Raw genomic sequence first — 17,520 nt, forward strand, 5'->3', positions numbered from 1 at the left:
GTCAGGAGGTGACTTCCATCCCGATTCAGCGATGGCTTGGGGCCAGCAGCTGCTCTTCCTGGGGCCTGGGTTCCTTCCAGAAGAATGAGGAGATTGGACTATGGGACAAGTTCCAACTGCTGAACAACCTCCGTTTGTTTTTGGTGTATCAACTGTTTTCCCTCTGCCACTGATTTTTCTTTTTTTTTTTGAGATGGTCTCGCTCTGTCACTCAGGCTAGAGTGCAATGGCACAATCTCAGCTCACTGCAGCCTCAACCTCCAGGGCTCCAGCGATCCTCCTGCCTCAGCCTCCCGAGTAGCTGGGACCACAGGTGCCACCTGTGCCACCACACCTGGCTAATTTTTGTATTTTTTGTCAAGACAGGGTTTCATCATGTTGCCCAGGCAGGTCTTGAACTCCTGACCTCAAGCAATCCTCCTGCCTCAGCTTCCAAAAGTGCTGGGATTACAGATGTGAGCCACCGCGCCTGGCTTGCCACTGATATTTTTTTTTTGAGAAGGAGTTTCACTTTTGTCATCCAGGTTGGAGTGCAATGGCGTGGTCTTGGCTCACTGCAACCTCTGCCTCCTGGGTTCAAGCGATTCTCCTGCCTCAGCCTCCCGAGAAGCTGGGACCACAGGTGCCACCTGTGCCACCACACCTGGCTAATTTTTGTATTTTTGGTAGAGAGGGGGTTTCACCATTTTGGCCAGGCTGGTCTTGAACTCCTGACCTTATGTAATCCACCCACCTTGGCCTCCCAAAGTGTTGGGATTACAGGCGTGAGCCACCGCACCCGGCCTGATTTTTTAAAAAGTCTCCTGTTATTCATGAAGTATGGTCCATATGACACATACCTGCCTCTCACTGTTTTTCCCCTAACAAAGGACTCTGATTTCACAACAGGTGCAAAGTCTCAGCAGATTACTGCTGGGGAGGGAGCCAGTCTTCAGCCTATCAAAGACTATTTTGAATGTCCTGGTGTCACAGATGTGGGGGACAAGGTTGCTGGGCTGCTCAGAAGGGTCAGAGATATGTGTATTTTTAGGAGCTTCTGAAAGGACAGGGCTTTGTCTTTGGCCCCAGTTAGAGGCTGAGCATTGGACTGGATGGGAAGGGTGTCCTCTCACCTTGCTCAGAACCACTAGGAACTCGCATCCCCTCAGAGGCTGCACTAGGCCCCAACCAGCACTTGTGTCTTCTCTTTTCCATGGTGGGTGTTCTGGCTCTCAGGACCACTTCTCCCGGCAGCTGCATACACAGACTGGCACCTCCCTTGGTTTCCAGGGAGATAGATTCTGGGAGCCCAATCCCAGGAAAGGCTAAGGATGTCAGCCCATCGCTGGCCTGGACCAGTCAGATTCCCTGACCGGTCTCTCTGTGGTCCCAGCTTTGCAAAGAGGCCTTTCTTCAAGGCTGTGCTTTTATGGAACAGCTGATCCACATCCAAATGCTGTGGTAGAATAATGGGAGTCCGGCTGGGCATGGTGGCTCACGCCTGTAATCCCAGCACTTTGGGAGGCTAAGGCGGGTGGATCACTTGAGGTCAGGAGTTCGAGACCAGCCTGGCCAACATGATGAAACTCTGTCTGTACTAAAAATGCAAAAATTAGCTGGGTGTGGTGGTGCACACCTGTAATCCCAACTACTTGGGAGGCTGAGGCAGGAGAATCACCTGAACCCAGGAGGCAGAGGCTGCAGTAAGCTGAAATGCAGCCACTATACTCTAGCCTGAACGACAGAGCAAGACTCTGCCAAAAAAAAAAAAGGAACAATGAGAGTCCGATGTAATCGATTTAGGAGCTGGGGTGTAATTGCCTGAGCAGGCCTGCCAGGCAGGCTTCCGGTGAATCTGCACGATTCTTGCACCCAGCAACAACCAGTGGTCAGGGCCCTGGAGCTGTCTCCACCAGGTCTGATACCAACACAGTGTTTGGGGGTGAATCACAGTTTGTTCCTGCTTTGGGGCTCACCTGGAGCCCCTGCTCCCCAGCGGGGAGCCATGAAGAAGGAATCTGTCTCTGGGACTCAGAGCAGATGTGGGACATCTCCACGAGCCCAGGGACACAGAAGCTGCCCTCCTGGGGCCCACGGACCTATCAAAAGGTTGGCAAGACCAACACCAGAGGTACAAGATGGGAAAAGCAGGGGACGGGGCCTTTCCTTCTGCTGAACGAGCAGTGGATGGGGCAGTGGGAGGCACGCGATCTCCTGGGCCAGGCAAGAGTCCAGGAGGCTCCTGCCCTTTCTCATCTGGCCCCAGACTGCGGAAGGCTGTGACTCTGAGCTCAGAGACAGGTATGGTGCTGTGTCACCTGGATTTTCCAGCCACTTCTCTGAATTCTGCAAATCCTTGGAGCTCCCTCTTGCCTCAGGACCTTCCTACCCACCTCCCCCTGCTTGGAGGGCTCTTACCCAGCTCCCCGCTTGGCATCTGACCTGCCTGACCACGTCCTTTTTTTTGAAACACCTTCGTTTCTTAGCCTCCATGGGTCACATCCTGCTGGTTTCCCTCCGTCCGCGCTGGTTGTCCTCCTCCTTCCTTGGCCAGCTCCTCCTCTGCTTGGTGTCCTCATACCAGGGGAGCCTGTGCTTGATCCTGCAGCCTCTCCTCTGCTTCATCTGTGCTGTTTCACGGAGTCTTCGTGCTCAGACCTAGGGCGCTAAACGCCATCTGCACGCGGAGGACTCCTAAACGTCATCTCCATTCTGGATCTCTCATTGGCCTCCAGACTTTCAGACCGCACTGTGAACCCCGCGTCTCTAATGAGGTTGTCAGCTGTAACGTGACCAAAACGGAACACTAGATTCCCCTATCCCCTTGGGTTTGCTGCTTCTTCAGACTTCTCCATCTCAGGAAATGGTTTGCTGTCCCTCTGGTGGTTGAAGCCCCAAATCTAGGCATTATTACTCATTGTCCTCTCTCGCTCTTCATATTCAAATCATCAGCAGAGCCCTTCACTTCACCTCCAAACAACCCCAAACCCACCCTGTCCCTCAGGAGTCATTGTTCCGGCCTTGTCAGAGCCACAATTGCCTCTTGCCCGAACGGACGCAAGAGCCCTGGAGTAGTCTCTGTGCCGGTGGAGACACAATTTATTCTCCATGTGGCAGCTGCGGCGTTCTTGCAAACATACACCTGTGTGTGGCAATGCCCCTCCCGTGGCTCCCCACTGACCTCAGAATAAAAGCCCAGACCCCTACTCTTGGTGATGCATCCCATGTGGCCTCTGCTGAACCCCCTGGCCCTCTCCCATCCCCGCAACCCCCTCCACCTCCCCTTCCTCTATTCTGACCGCAGCTCCCCCAACGTGCCAGGCTTGCCCTCTCCCTGGGGGCTTTGCTCCTGATTCCCTGTCCTGGAATATTCCCCCCACGGTCTTACTGTGGCTGGCCCCTGCCTGTCATTCATACCCCAGCTTGAATATCATCTTCTCATACAGGCCTCCTCTGACCTCTCCCGGCCTATAAAGCAGCCGCCCTGGTACCCTCTCCCAGACCATCCAGGGGAAGTTCCCTGCCCAGCAGGTATCAACATCTGACAGTTTCCTTTGCATCTTGTTTGTTGTCTTTCTCCCCCGCTAGAATAGAAACTACAGGAGAATAAGGATTCCCCAGAGCCCAGAACAGTGCCTGGCACCCAGCAGATGCCGAGTCCATATTGACCAGGTGATGGAAGACCAGGCAGCCCAGGTGGAAGGAGGTGGGAAGACTGGTTAGGACGTGCACAGTTGATTAGTTTGGGCTGCATTAAGGTGGTGGCAGAGAGGATGGCGAGAAGTAGAGAATGTGAGAGAAATAAAGGAAAGAAACATGCTAGGCTAGTATTGGGATGTCGGGGAGGGAGTGAGCAAGGGGTGACTCCTGGATTTTTGGGTGGGATTATCCACAGGGGTCAGGAATGTTATCAGAGAGGTAGGTTGGGGAAAACAGAAAGAACGGCCATTTGTCCTGTCTGGGACTTACTGGCTTGCCCAAGAGAAATGTGGGTCAAGCTGCCCTGTAGGCCGTTAGATGGATGGCCTGGATCCAAGAAGAGAAACAGAGGGGCAGCCATCCCTGCACCCTAGTAGGTGGGAGAGAGAGCCCTGGCTGGGAAGAAGCCCTCAGGGAGCGTGGGCAGGGAGAAGAGGGTAGTCAGGAGAGAGCCGGCCATGCGGACATGACAGAGCATTTTGGAAGGAGAAGCTTGGAGACTGAGGAGCAAGCAGGGGAGTGGGAGGGAGGGGCAGAATCGCACTGCCCAGAGCCAGAGGGCTTCGCCTGGGGAAGGGGCCATCAATGGGGACACAGGGGCTGGGAGTCCTCAAGTGGAATGAAGACAATCAGGCCGTGGGGTCCACAGGGATGTGCTGTGGTCTTGGCAGGAGCCAAGCTGGTCGGTGTGTTCATGGAAGGTGGCTGTGGGAGGCCGCCCTATCCTGCTGCCCCATGGCCATCCCTGAGCATTCCAACAGGAGGGCATCCTGTGAGTGGCTCCTCCAAGCCAGGAACTGATCTTTCCCATATCTGCATCCTTCCCTAAATACGTATTGCTGTGTATATAGTAAATGCTCAATAAACACTGAACGGAACTGTACTTCCTGTGATGCTCCTTAAAACACACCACCTGTGACCGCAGGCCGGTGCCTGCGAACTCCTCAAAACACGCCACCTGTGACCGCGGGACGGTGCCTGCGAACTCCTCAAGACACGCCACCTGTGACCGCGGGACGGTGCCTGCAAACTCCTCAAGACACGCCACCTGTGACCGCGGGACGGTGCCTGCGAACTCCTCAAAACACGCCACCTGTGACCGCGGGACGGTGCCTGTGAACTCCCCGACACCGCGGAGTCCCCGGAGCCTAACCCGCGCGGCTTCTTCACTGCGCCTCTCACAACACCTAGGGCAGAACCCCGTGCACAACAAACCCTCAGGAGGCTTCTGGTGTTTTCTGGGGGTCAGTTTTGCCTTCAGTGAGGCCTGACGGCCGGGATCATGCCCAGGACCATGCCCTGGGGACTAAGCCTACAAGATATGGAGTCCTGCATTGAACAGTGTTCCTCAAATGCTCATGTCTACAGGGAACCTCAGAATGGGACTTGATTTGGAAATGGAGTCTTTGTAATTAGTAAATTACAAATGTAATTAGTAATTCATTAAGACGGGTTCACACCTGATGGGGTTGGCCTTAATCCAATGACTGGTGTCCTTAAAAGAAAGTAGGGACACAGACACACGCAGAGGGAGGACAGTGCAGGCAGAGACTGGGGTTCTGTTGCCACAAGCCATGGATCCATAACGATGATCAGCAGCCACCAGAGCTGCAAGTGGCCAGAGAGGGTCCCCCCCTAGCGCCTTCGGTGGGGGCACGGCTCTCTGGGACCTTGAGCTCTGGCTTCCAGTCTCCACAGCTGTGAGAGCACATCTCTGTGCGAAGCCACCCAGTTGGTGGGCATTTGTCTGGCAGTCACAGGAACAGCTGGCTGATCTTGACCCCTGGAGGGTCTGAGCTGCCATAGTCATGCACACTCTGGAAGGAGCCACCTGGCCCGCAGGTGGCAGGGAAGCCAATCCTGGGAGAGGAGCCTGCATCTGCCCGAGTCCTGGGGCGTCCTCCACGGAGTCAACTTTGCTTCCTGCCCCAACGGCCAGGACAGGGTGGCAAAGGCTGCCCCTCGGCCTTTGCTGAGAGGCAAGCTTCCTTCTAAGGGCCATTTCTCCACAGGGCACCATTTGCCACTGCTCCAAGGAGGCCGGGTGGGACCCGGCTCCAAGGTGACCCACTCCTTGCCACACAGAGGAGCTCCACACAGGTCTGCTTGGTGTGGCTCCAGCTGCAAATGGCAGGAAGTCACTGTCCCAGGAGGATCTGAGGACCAGGCCTCTTGGTCCTGGCTGAGGAGCACAGCTGGCTCCTTAGGAGCCCCAATGGCTAAGATGCTCCCCAAACTGGATGCTGATGCGACTCCCACCCACTGCGGTGCTGAGGAAAGCAGGCCTGGGGAGCACATGCACCCAAGCTGACAGACACCCACCGCAATGTGTAATGACGGAGGCCCCACAGACAGCGAGAGACGGGTTACGAGGAGGGCCCTGTGCTTTGGAGCATGGCACTGGCTGGGCTCGGAGAGGACGTGACTCCTGCCACTCAGCCTCAGGTCCCGAGTGCAAGACCGGCTCACGCCAGCTGCTTCTGCCACCTGTCACTGCTATGCACAGAAGTACCCAGGGGCCCATGCGCTAACCAGCTTGTGCTGGCCCCAGTCCCCACTCCAGGTGGATGCCAGAAAGCTCTCGGTGGGGCGGGCGTCCTTTCTTCCTTTGGGTGACCCCTGGGTCAGTGCTTCTCCAGCTCCCCTAAAGAGCTCCTGGAGGTGGGAGAGGGTAGGTGGGGGCTTCCAGTCTTTCACTATGGGTGTAATTCAAAGTAGCTCTTTGAAGTCAAGACCATTCACCCATACTGTCTAATCTGAAAAATTCTTGTGAATTTTGTATTCTGCTCCACAATACAAACTGTATTGGTTTTAGTAAAGCAAAGGCATTTTACATTATTTAGCAAGGAAATAATTTTTGCTCCTCTGTCTTCCATTATCTGGGACAAGTGATGCCTTTGGAATGTGTTCTCAGTGTACATTGTATGTTCTTTTTTTTTTTTTTTTTTTTTTTGAGACAGAGTCTCGCTCTGTCACCCAGGCTGGAGGCTGGAGTGCAGTGGCACAATCTCAGCTTGCTGCAAGCTCCGCCTCCTGGGTTCAAGCCATTCTCCTGCCTCAGCCTCCCGAGTAGCTGGGACAACAGGCGCTCACCACCACGCCCGGCTAATTTTGTTTTTGTATTTTTAGTAGAGGCGGGGTTTCACCGTGTTAACCAGGATGGGCTCGATCTCCTGACCTTGTGATCCGCCTGCCTCGGCCTCCCAAAGTGCTGGGATCACAGGCGTGAGCCACCGCACCCAGCCAACTCTGTGTATGTTCTCTTACAGCATCCCATGTCATGCGATGTGTTCATGGGCCAGCTGAGGGTTGCTCGGAGGTGGGCTGGGTGGATCTGAGGGAGGGAGCCAGCCTAGGAGCGGCCGGCCCAGGCCCACTCAGCAGAAAGCCCTGGAGTGTTGCCATTGGAGGAAGAAGCACCCAGAGGCCTCCCAGGGACCAGTGTCCCAGCTAGAATGGCCTTTCCCACTGTCCCTGGAATGTACCCCTGGACTCTGGGACAGTGTGTGATCTCCCAGCTCTGGTGGGTGGAGGCTGGTACTAGAATCAGCCCACAAGGAAAGGCCAGCAGGACCACAGCCACATGCCAGGGACAGGCCCTCTCACACCTAAGGTGGCAGCTCCGAAGTGGGGGCAGAGCTAGGGGCTGCCCCAGAGACACATCTTCCATCTGTTAGCACAGAGAGCGTGGATGGATCAGAAGGCCAAACCGAGAGGCCTTTCCTTCTCTCCACTTGCTTAGACAGGAGCGAGGCTCTCAGTCTTCCCAGACACCTACCCAAGGGCCAGGCTGCCCCAGAAGTCACAGGATAACCCCATCTGTCTCTGGCCAGCTGCAGGGGCAAGCTGTCTGGGCTCACCCACCTTACACTGAGGCTTGCCCAGGAAGCAGGCAACTGGATAATGAAGTTTGAGCTTTTAGTCCATGCTCCCCGCTCTGCCTGAGATGACAGGGTCCCCCCTCACCCCTGAGGCCAGAAGGGGGCCTGCCCAGGAGACCAGCCAAGCCCAGGGGAGCTGCACGCAGGTCTCACTCCAATCCTCTCACCCAGGCAAGGAGGCTCAGTTGCCTGAGAAGCACTGAAAATAGAGTCTAAGTCTAAGCGGCTTAGTGGGGTTCCAAGAAGGGCCGGCAGGTGGGGGTGGGGACAGGGCACCCTAAATCTTCTCAACTTGGCCTTGGGGGAGAATCAGATGCTGTAAGACAAGAAAGAGGCACACAAAAATTCCGCTCACCTTCTCTTCTAGGGACCCAGGTCACTTAAAGGTGTCCCAGTGTCCTTGGCCAGAAGAGGGCCCGCCCCATCCCCTCAGCTCCAGGGCTGCAGTGTTGAACCGCCTGGGTTTATTCTCTTTGTAAACACAGGCACAGGCGAGGCCAAATCTACACAGACAGCATCCTCTTGAAGTTCAGCACGGCCCTGGCTGTTGTATCCATAGGACCTATCACAGGTATAAGTGACATTTCCCAGAGATCCTCCCCAGTGGGTCTCCAGGGTAAACCCCATTGCCTGCCTATCTCTAGCCTGGAAGAGGTCCCCCTTGCATCTCTGTATGAAGAGCTGGCCTGCTGAGACCTCCCTGGGGTCCTGTGCAAATGGCCTGGGGTCAGGTCAGGACAGAGGAAATTTGTTCTGAATCCGCACCTTTGTGGGTGGAGGAGAAATGGTGAAAACGGCAGTTCCCGAAGACCCTGGGTTAAAGGCAGCCGCTCATTCCCTCTCCTGCCACCCTTGATGCCCCCTCTTCCCAGGCTAACCCTGCTCAGGCTTCAGGTCTCACCAAGGGGGTCGTTTCCTCTGTGAAACCTTCCTTACCACTAGTTGGATTCAGCTTTTTGACAGTCCCTCCTGCACTCATTCACGTGTGCCTGCATTCATATCACAAATATGTACTGCAGCCCACCACGTGCCAACCCTGGGCTAAGTGATGGGGGTCCAGCAGACAGGGCCTTTGACCCTGGAGCTCACAGTGGGGCGCAGGGGAAGGGAGGGGAAGACCCCTAGGTCTGGGGGAGGCGCTGCAGCTCCGGGATCCAGAAGGCTGCGATTCCTCCTCCCACCTTCCCCCATCTCCACGCCCGGTCTCTCCCAGGATGGCTGCGCCCCAGCTGAGATTTTGGGGACGTCGGGTCCCTGCCCCCCGGCCCCAACGTGGGGACGATCGCCCTCCGCAGGGCGGGGCTGCGCAAACAAAAGCTACGCCGCGGGGACAAAGGCTACGCCGCGGGGACAAAGGCTGCGCCGCGGGGACAAAGACTTCGCCGCAGCAGCAGCTGCTGCTGCTGCTGCTGCTGCGCGCGCGCGCGAGTTCTCTGCGCCCCGGACCCACGCCGCCCACCCGGCCTTTAGCCAAGCAAACAAATTCATGTTTTAGATCAAATGAGGGCAGACAGTCTCTTCCCCGCCCTCAAACATTTTCCCCCGCGCATGGCAGAGGGGACAAAGGGCGCATCCCACATGCAGCAGAGGCCACCGAACGAGGGAGCCAGGGCTCGCCGCCCACCGAAGGCCTGCGGTCCCCGCCGCACGGTGCGGCGCACTCGGAGGCGGGTGGCCGGGCTCAGGCCTTCCTAGTCCCGCGGTCCTCGCAGTCCCTGCGGGCGCCCCAGACCCCGCAGGGCGCGGCGCCGCCAGCAGTTCCGCGAAGGGCCCCGCATTGCGGCTGCGCGTCGGCGGGAGGGTGCGCGCGTGGGAGAGAGTGTGTGCACGCGCGCCGCCGGCAGCCGTGCCCCAGTTTGCTCCGCGCTGCAGTCTCCTGGCGCCCACCCCTTCCCCAGCCCTCCTCCCCTCTCCGCGGCGAACCCGTCTCCACGGCCCGGCCAGCGCGGAGGGAGAATCGGCCCAGCGCCCGCGGGGACGGGAGGGGCTGAGCCGAGAAGCTGCGGAGACCGAGGGGAGGGGCCGGGAGGGACAGGCGGGGAACGGAAGGCTCACCACCGCCCGGCCACTGCAGCACTGGCCCGGACGCAAAGTTCACGGCCAGGCCCCGTGGCTGACCAGAGGCCCGGGACCCCCGCGCTCCCGACTAGCTGTTCCCGCGGCCCCCTTTGCGCTGCGACTGCGGCGCTGCTTCCCCTCCCCTCCCTTAGTATTTATCAAGCTGGTGAAAGGCTGGGAAGGCTGGGCCCTTGGGTGGGTGAGTGCCTTGTATTCATTTAGGGGGAAAAAGAATAGCCAGGGAAGACCCACTTCTCCCCAGCCAGGTGGGGTCTGGCAGTTCCTCTGTCCCTGCCTCCCTTCCACTCATTCCTTGAAAGGACAACTGGCCCAGACCAAAGGAAAGCGTCTTTCAGGGCCCTGATCTGCTTTCTGCAGGGCCCCTGGGCCGAGGTGGACCCCAGGCTGGTCCCCTCTGGTTCAGCAGGGCGCTCTGAGCTGGGGGTCCAAGCTGCGGAGCTACTGTTCCCCTAGCTGTGCCCTGGCTGGTGGTAACAGAGGCGATGCTGCTGGACGCCCAGGCCTTGATGTCATCGCCGCCCCAATTCCTGTCACCCTCCTGTGTATCCTGCAGGTGCAGGGGTGCTTATTTCAACTTGGAGGCCCACAGAGTTCAGAGCTCAAAGTTCTGGGGGGAGGGGGCAGCTAGGGAGCAGGTGCCCAGCTTGGCGGCAGGCCCATCTCGAGGGGCCTGGGGTGGCCAAGGTCCCGGGGTGTGTCTGTCATGAAGCAGTTGGGTGGCTCCCCTTCCCCCGGGTTTCTATGGCAGCATCCTCCCGTGCCGTAGCCTCTGGGGTACAGCTGGCTCTCTGGGTTTCCAGGGGGCCTGCAGATGTGTCCTGAGCTCTGGGGCACTGCCTGACTGTGACTTTGCTCTCTGAAAAGGCTCCATCTGCCAGGCAGGGTCCTACAGTGGTCCCAGCATCCTTGGGTTCATCCTAGTGAGGCCGGCCGAGTCACTCAGGGAGAGCCAGAGCTCTGCAGAGTTCCTGACTCCACTCCCCATTTGTTCTGCAAAACTAAAACCGGATTTCCTAAACGGGAGCCCCTGGTCACCCTGCCCTTCTTTGTTACATCCCGTGGGTGGTCATCACAGCTCTGCCTGGCTCCGGCCTCAGCCAGGGATGCTGCCAAGGGCAGCTCAGTGCCCCAGGGCAGCCCATGCTAGGGTTTGCAGACCCAAAGCCACGCCGGGGAATTGTCTCCTGAGGGTTCACCAGCCAGGGCCACCGTCGGCACCCTCTCTCTCGGCTGGGGCAGGGACTGGGATAAGGCTGAGGTTTACACACTGGGTGGTTCAGGAAATGAACTATGTACCCAAGCCCAGAAATCCTCCAGCAGCCAACAGCAAGGGGCAGTCTGAGAGGTGAGACCCAAAAGGCCAGCTGTGGGTGCGGGGTGCGTGAGGGGGTGTTGCTTAGAGAACCCACCCCTGCAAGGGGCTCAGGCTCAGCTTAGCCCAGACCTCAACATCCTGGGCTAGCAAGGTCTCCAGCAAGGTACCCCCTGGAGTGTCACCTCTGTGGGCTCACCTGATACTGAGGTTATGGACAGGCATCCCTCCTACCGCATCCCCAGTGTACTGGGCTCAGCCCCCCAGGCCTTGGCTAGCTCTGGGCCTCCTGACGTGTGCCCAGGTGGGAAACGGCAGCCTCTGGCTCTGGCGTCCCCAGCCTGCCTTTGGCAGCTCTTCTCTGCAGAGCCCCTGGTACCCCAAGGGGAACCACCAACACTCACCGACCCCCATGGCCAAGGCTGGCAGCTCTTGGAGTCCCTGCCTCTCCTTGACCACCAGGTCCTGCCTGCTCCCTTGAAGCCCACTGGGGTCCCTGACACTCTACCCTCTGCCACAGTCGTGATCCTGGGCTTGCCACAGAGGCCGTACAGGCCAGAGGTGGAATTAAAATCAGCCAAGAAGCTGGAGTTGAGGGTATTTGAGGGCTTCCAGGAGAAGATTTGGCTGGTTAGCCCCAAAAGGCAGAAGCAAGCCCCCAAATTCGAAAGAAGCCCAGGCCTGAGCTGCCTCCCCGTCCTCTTTCTTGAGAGGCTTGGGGCTTGGCGATGGCCTCTGGGAACCCTTTTTGCTTCCAGGAGCCCACGGAAACAGGCCTGGAGGGGCACAGCGGGTGCTTGGACCTTGCTGCCTGGGGTCCTTCGCCAGAGCCTCTTAGCTGCCCTGGGCTTGCTTGGCCACTCAGACAGCCCAGCAGGCGTGCCAGCCACAGGCCCACACTCACATACTTTTCAGTCTGTCCCAGGGAGAGACCGAGATTGAGGGTGGGGCCAGCCAGTGTCCAGACACAAATGGCTGACAGCATAGGCACTCGGCCTGGCGGTGGAGACCCAGTCGGCCTTCCTTCGCTCACATTGGCACCCCTTCCTGCCCCTTTCTGGGTGCTTATTCTTCTTTCACACCTTGTGCAAGAGTCCCCAAGCATCCCTCTCCCTTGGTGCCTGGCAAGACGACCCAAGCACTGTTCTTACCGTCCAACGACAGCCAGTCGTGCTGGGAGGAAGGGAGTGTGGGCAGAGCCCGGGCTTTGTACTCAAACACCACCGAGTTGGAGATGATCTGGTTGTTGAAGGCAACTTGTAGGGTCACAAGACCAGTGTCATGGGCTGAAAGCGAGAGAAAAAGACCAGGTCAAGGGATGGGTGGGTACCTACAGCCTGGTGAACCACACAGGGCCTGGAATGTCCCCTCCCCACTACCCTCATTGGTTAATGTCCAGCTCTCCTTAATGGTAGCCTATGCCTGCTCATTCGAGGCCCAAACACAATGCTGCTTCTAGGAACCTTCTTGGTTCGCCCAGACTCAGCCAGTTGTCCTGTGATCACTCCCAGGTATGTAACTGCCCCTTTGCTTTGTCCTCCGAGTGAGGGCAGGGGCTGGGTGCTCAGTACAGACTGGCTGAACAAGTGAATGAGTGAATGGCCCCCATCCCTGCCTCATGGCTGGCTGACTTCCCCTCTTGTCCCATCCTTCCTGGGTGGGGCTCGGGTACAAAATTTGCTTTGGATTTATTTGCGCTTATTTTGTTTCACCTATTCCTACAAGCTTGTCCTGACTCGATGAACAGCCAGCCATCCCTTGTATTTTTAGTTCTTCTGCTTCCCCGATGAAGGAGCTTCAGATGTGCCTCTGTTACCCTGGCCCCAGCTCAGCCCCAGTGGGTGCTGATGTGAAGGTTGCACCTCCCTCCAGTGGCCCGACAGTAAGCTCTGGAAGACAGGGCCCTGGCAGGTCTCGTTAACTGCTGTGGCCCCAACACAGGGCTCAACAAATAACTCTATTTGTGGAATAAACGAGGTATGTTCTCACTGTGAGTAAGACGAAGCCAGCCTGCGGTGGAGACCAGCTTCAGCTCTTGGGTTGAGGTTGCCTCTCCACGGCTCATGTTGGCATCTTGGGGGCTGGCCTGTGGCCCACAGAGGTGGCCCGTGGGCAATGGTGGGTGTGCACACTGCCCTGCCAGGCCTCATCCCTGGCAGATGTCTGAGTTCTGTGCCTTCTGCCCTGCTTTTCCGGAATACCAGATACCGATACCCAGGGCCTCCCCAGTACAGACTTCCAGGGAGGACATGCATGGGGATCATATTACTGTGTGGGCCCTTGGTTTTCAGAAGCTTATAGAGTCGAGGAAGCCGTCCAAGCCAGCCGCTCCCTAGGACAAGCAGAGCTCCATCTTTCCTCCGAGGACTCTGATGCAGATCCCAGTCCCGATGGGAAAACCAGCTCATTGACCGGTGGCCGCTGTCCATCCTGGGTGGATGTGTTAAGGCAGCAGCCATCTTGCCATTGTCCCCAGGGAAGGCCTTCGGGAGTCACTGTCCAAGGGGACCCATGGGTTTTTCCTCTGTGTTTTCCACCCTGGCTGGGAACCTCAGCTCCAGGCCACAACCTGAACCAAAGGACTCCACAGTGGAGGTCACATAGGACCTCCGAGGTGCCTGGGCAGGGAGCCCCGGCCAAGTCCAGAACCTGCTATGGCTCTGTTGGCGTCCCTGGGCGGGTCTCCAAGCTTGTGGTCGCATGCCTGCCCTGGAGATTGGCCTGGCTTGCCAACAGGAAGGCAGGTGGCCAGCACCTACACCCATCGGAGCCCGCTCAGGGCTGCTCCTCTTAGCAGCCTCCTTGGGCCAGCCTTGGAGAACTCACGGCTTCTCTGGGACAATGTGTCCCAGCTTGGGGTGGGGGGGATGGCCTCTTCAACTGCTGCTGCTCTTCCACCATCTTCTGGCAAGTGCACAACCTGCAGCAACGCTGGAATGGTGGCAGACTCCAAGGCATTTCTTCCTTCCCAGAGAGACGGAACAGAGGGGACCTACTGTGGTCTCTGGGGTCCCAGCCCAGCAGCCCTGCTCCTGCAGTTCCACCACCCAGGAAGTTTCCTGGACTCGCTCTTCCCTTCCCCGCTTATGCAGTCCATCAGCAAGTCCTGGGTCCATCCATTGCTCTCCATCTCCACTGCAGATGCTATAGTCTATGCCGCCATCATTTGTTGCCTAGACCCCTTCATTAGCCTCCTGTCGAAGGCAACATCAGCGCACCTGAGACCCGCTCCTGCTGGGAGGGTGTCGGGAGGCCCATAATCCAGCACCGGGGGCCACAGCCCAGCACCCCTACAGGAAACCAGGGGGAGTGTGGTGCCCAAGGGAGCCCTTCTCCTTACATCTGGAAAGATCAGCCCTCCGCCTTCTTCCTATGGTCTCCCTGCTTCTGTTCTTCCTCCCTACAACCCAGAATCATCTTTCCCACACACCCAGAATCATCTTTAAAGACATCATTTAGATCAAGCCACTCCCTGCTTAAAGCTAACAGCCTCCCATTGCAAGTAACATCAAACCAAACTCCTTCCTATGATGCAGAAAGATGGACATGATTTATTTTAGTTCCTGCTATCATCTCCAGTCTTACTGTATTCAGCTCCCCGTACCCCACTCACTATCCTGCAGCCAGTGCCTTTCTCAGGCTTTAGATTCTCCACGTTGCCAAACCTCTTTCTGCCCCAGGGCCTTTGCACTTCCCCTACCCTCTACCTGGCCTGGATGCTTCTCCCACTTCCCATGACTGGCTCCATCCCATCATCCAGGTCCCAGTCTGTGAGAGGCCTCTGCTCATCCTGTTCCAGAAGGAACCTCCTTCTTCCCAGGTGACGTTATTACCATATTCTACTGCTGGGATACAGTTTTCACCAGTTATCTTGGTTATTTCTTTTTCTCCTTGTTTGTTTTCTGTCTCCCTGCAGTAGAACATTAGCTCATGAGAGCTGGGACTGGCTCTGTCTTAATCTTCATGCCTAGTGCCAAGGTCAGTGCCCAGGATGTTATGGCGGCTCAGTAACTATTTGTTGAATGAATTGTTTTGAAACCCAATTCTACACCTCATTTGTTGTTTTTGTTTGTTTGTTTGCTTTTTGTTTTTGAGACAGAGTCTTACTCTGTCTTCCAGGCTGGAGTGCAGTGGCATGATCTTGGCTCACTGCAACCTCCACCTCCCAGGTTCAGGTGATTCTCCTGCCTCAGCCTCCCTACTAGCTTACAGGTGCCCGCCACCACGCCCGGCTAATTTTTGTATTTTTAGTAGAGACAGGGTTTCACCATGTCGGTCAGGCTGGTCTCGAACTCCTGACTTCAAGTGATCCGCCCGTCTCGGCCTCCCAACATGCTAGGATTACAGGCGTGAGCCACTGTGCCTGGCTCTCATTTTGAATTTCATCTTTTGTGTTCTGATGACCTCTTAGGAATCCAGAGTAGGGCTCTCTGGCCAGTAGAGTCTTCTTGGTGGATTCTCCTATCTTCTCCCGAGCCTGAGTCGCCTCTTTTCCCCAGCACCTCCTCTCACTCACCGCTCACTGCCCTAACTTGGTGGGCTCCCTCCTGCCCCTGAAGCACCCTGGAGTCTTGCAGAAGACACACTCAGTGCCTGCGTGTCTCCTGCCGCCTGTGACGGTGTAGGAGCTGCCAGGGCAGGACCCTGCTCATCTGTTTTGCTTGGGCAGGTGTGTTGGGAGACGGGTGGGCATTGGCCGTCTGTGTTGCCAGTGCCCCCTCCTCCCGTGTCGTTCCTGGCTTGTGCTCATAAGCCTCTGAGCCTCTCTTTTTGGTGAGGCCAGTTTGATTCTGACTTCCAAGTGTTCATCCTTCGAGCTCAGCCTCAGATTCCTCTGGGGAGACCCAGAGATGAGGTCCCCAAGCAGCCAGCGTCATCTCCGGAGCAGTGATTCATTTGCGCGCTGCACTCCTCCCTGGACCGAGAGCCCCTTGCGATCAGGGGCCCGGTGAGAAGCTGGGTCTTATTGTTTGCTCCATTCCAGGCCCCTACTCTGTGCAGAGCAAGCAGGGGCTACTCAAAAGTTATTTGGCAAATGAAGAAATGAATGAATGAATGAATACATCCAGTGCTGTTTTACAGAGCAATGTGTTCCAATTTGGGCCTCAAAGCAGAGATGTCCAAAGGAGGCCCCCTTTGTGGAGTTAGCTGAAGACAGAGTGCTGGCTCTAGCAGGGGAGTCCCAGCTCTCAGTGTGCCTTGAGCCTTGTGGCTCCTGGTCCCTTGGTCCGAGACACATTATGGCTCATATAATGAGCCTGAACAGCTAGGAGGGTGAGTGGCCTGGGCAGAGACTCTACCTGCCATCTCTGGGGACCCAGAAATGCCCCAGGACCAGGAGAACTGCCTGTTGAGACCCAAACTGCCCTGGTACCCTCTCCGAACTCCCCCTTGGGAAAGGAAGAGCGAAGGCCTCCTTAATGGGAACCCTTCAGGAATGGAGCACTGGGCCAGGTGCTTCACACACCTCCTCTCACTCACTGCTCTCGCCCTGCTGGCAGGCAGTTTTCCGAGCTGTAGAAACTGAGGCCCAGAGAGGTCAGGCACTGAGCTCCAGCAACAGGGATGGTTTCTGGCTGATCAGGGATGGACCCGAGTGTGGCTGACTCCAGCCCCGGGGCCACACAAAGCCCAGCCTTTCTTTTTCTATAGAGGGGTCAGATAACTGAGAGCAGACCTAAGCAGCCCTGCCCTGGTCCTTAGCCAGGCGAGAACCAGGTACAGGAAGTGGCATCTATTTATAGGCCAGGCAAGTCGCATTCTGGCAGCAGATGATGGGTGCACTGTTTAATTCCACAGTGCCCTCCCCGCCACTCCCGCCAGGCCGGGGTCCCATCAGCTGCACACAGCCCTGAGCTGTGATAGGCAGACCCGGCCTGGCTGCCACCCCGGCTGGCTGTGCTCCAGGCCAAGCAGGGCAGCTGGGTGGGCCTTCTGGAGCCAGGCAGGTGGGGGCTGGGAGGGGAGGGCTGGGCCAGCAGGGGGTGGGGTGGGCACCTTGGGCTGCAGCACTGGCTCCTGGGAACTTTTTGGGGAAGATGGTGCTGGGTTCAAGCAGAGGCGGAGTGTGCAGCCAGCTGTGGAGCAGGGGTTTTCTGCTCTGGTGGCTGCAAGAAGAGCCTGAGAGAGATGGGGCACAGTGGCTCACCCCTGTAATCCCAGCACTTTGGGAGGCCAAGGTGGGCGGATCACTTGCGTCAGGAGTTCGAGACCAGCCTGGCCAACATGGTGAAACTCCATCTCTACTAAAAGTACAAAAATTAGCTGGGTGTGGTGGCACAAGCCTATAGTCCCAGGTACCAGGGAGGCTGAGGCAAGAGAATCACTTGAACCCAGGAAACAGAGGTTGCAGTGAGCCGAGATTGCATCACTGCTCTCCAGCCTGGCAAAAGAGTGAGACTCCATCTCAAAACAAAAAAACCAACAAAAAGAAGAGCCTGAGAGAGAAGGAGAAAAGGAGAAATGCGTGGTGGGACTCAGCTGGCCCAGCCTGGGGGCATGGTTCAAGGGTGGGGTGGTGGTGGCAGACAGCTGGGGCAGCCAAGGCTCAGGCTGGACCACCTTGGGTGG

The 17,520-nt window shown here is 57.2% G+C and overlaps 1 protein-coding gene across 15 annotated transcripts in view; it reads right to left on the reverse strand.

The window, feature by feature from the left end:
• CAMTA1 (calmodulin binding transcription activator 1) overlaps positions 1-17,520 on the reverse strand; it is a 982,737-nt gene that overhangs the window by 81,615 nt on the left and 883,602 nt on the right. For all 15 annotated transcript variants that reach the window (XM_055104459.2, XM_063595030.1, XM_034954481.3 and 12 more), the window contains one exon: positions 12,102-12,236. In XM_055104459.2, coding sequence (XP_054960434.1) covers positions 12,102-12,236 — 135 coding nt within the window. The remainder of the gene's footprint in view (positions 1-12,101; positions 12,237-17,520) is intronic.

This window comes from Pan paniscus, chromosome 1, assembly GCF_029289425.2.
Source record: "Pan paniscus chromosome 1, NHGRI_mPanPan1-v2.0_pri, whole genome shotgun sequence".
Taxonomy (NCBI): Eukaryota; Metazoa; Chordata; class Mammalia; order Primates; family Hominidae; genus Pan; species Pan paniscus.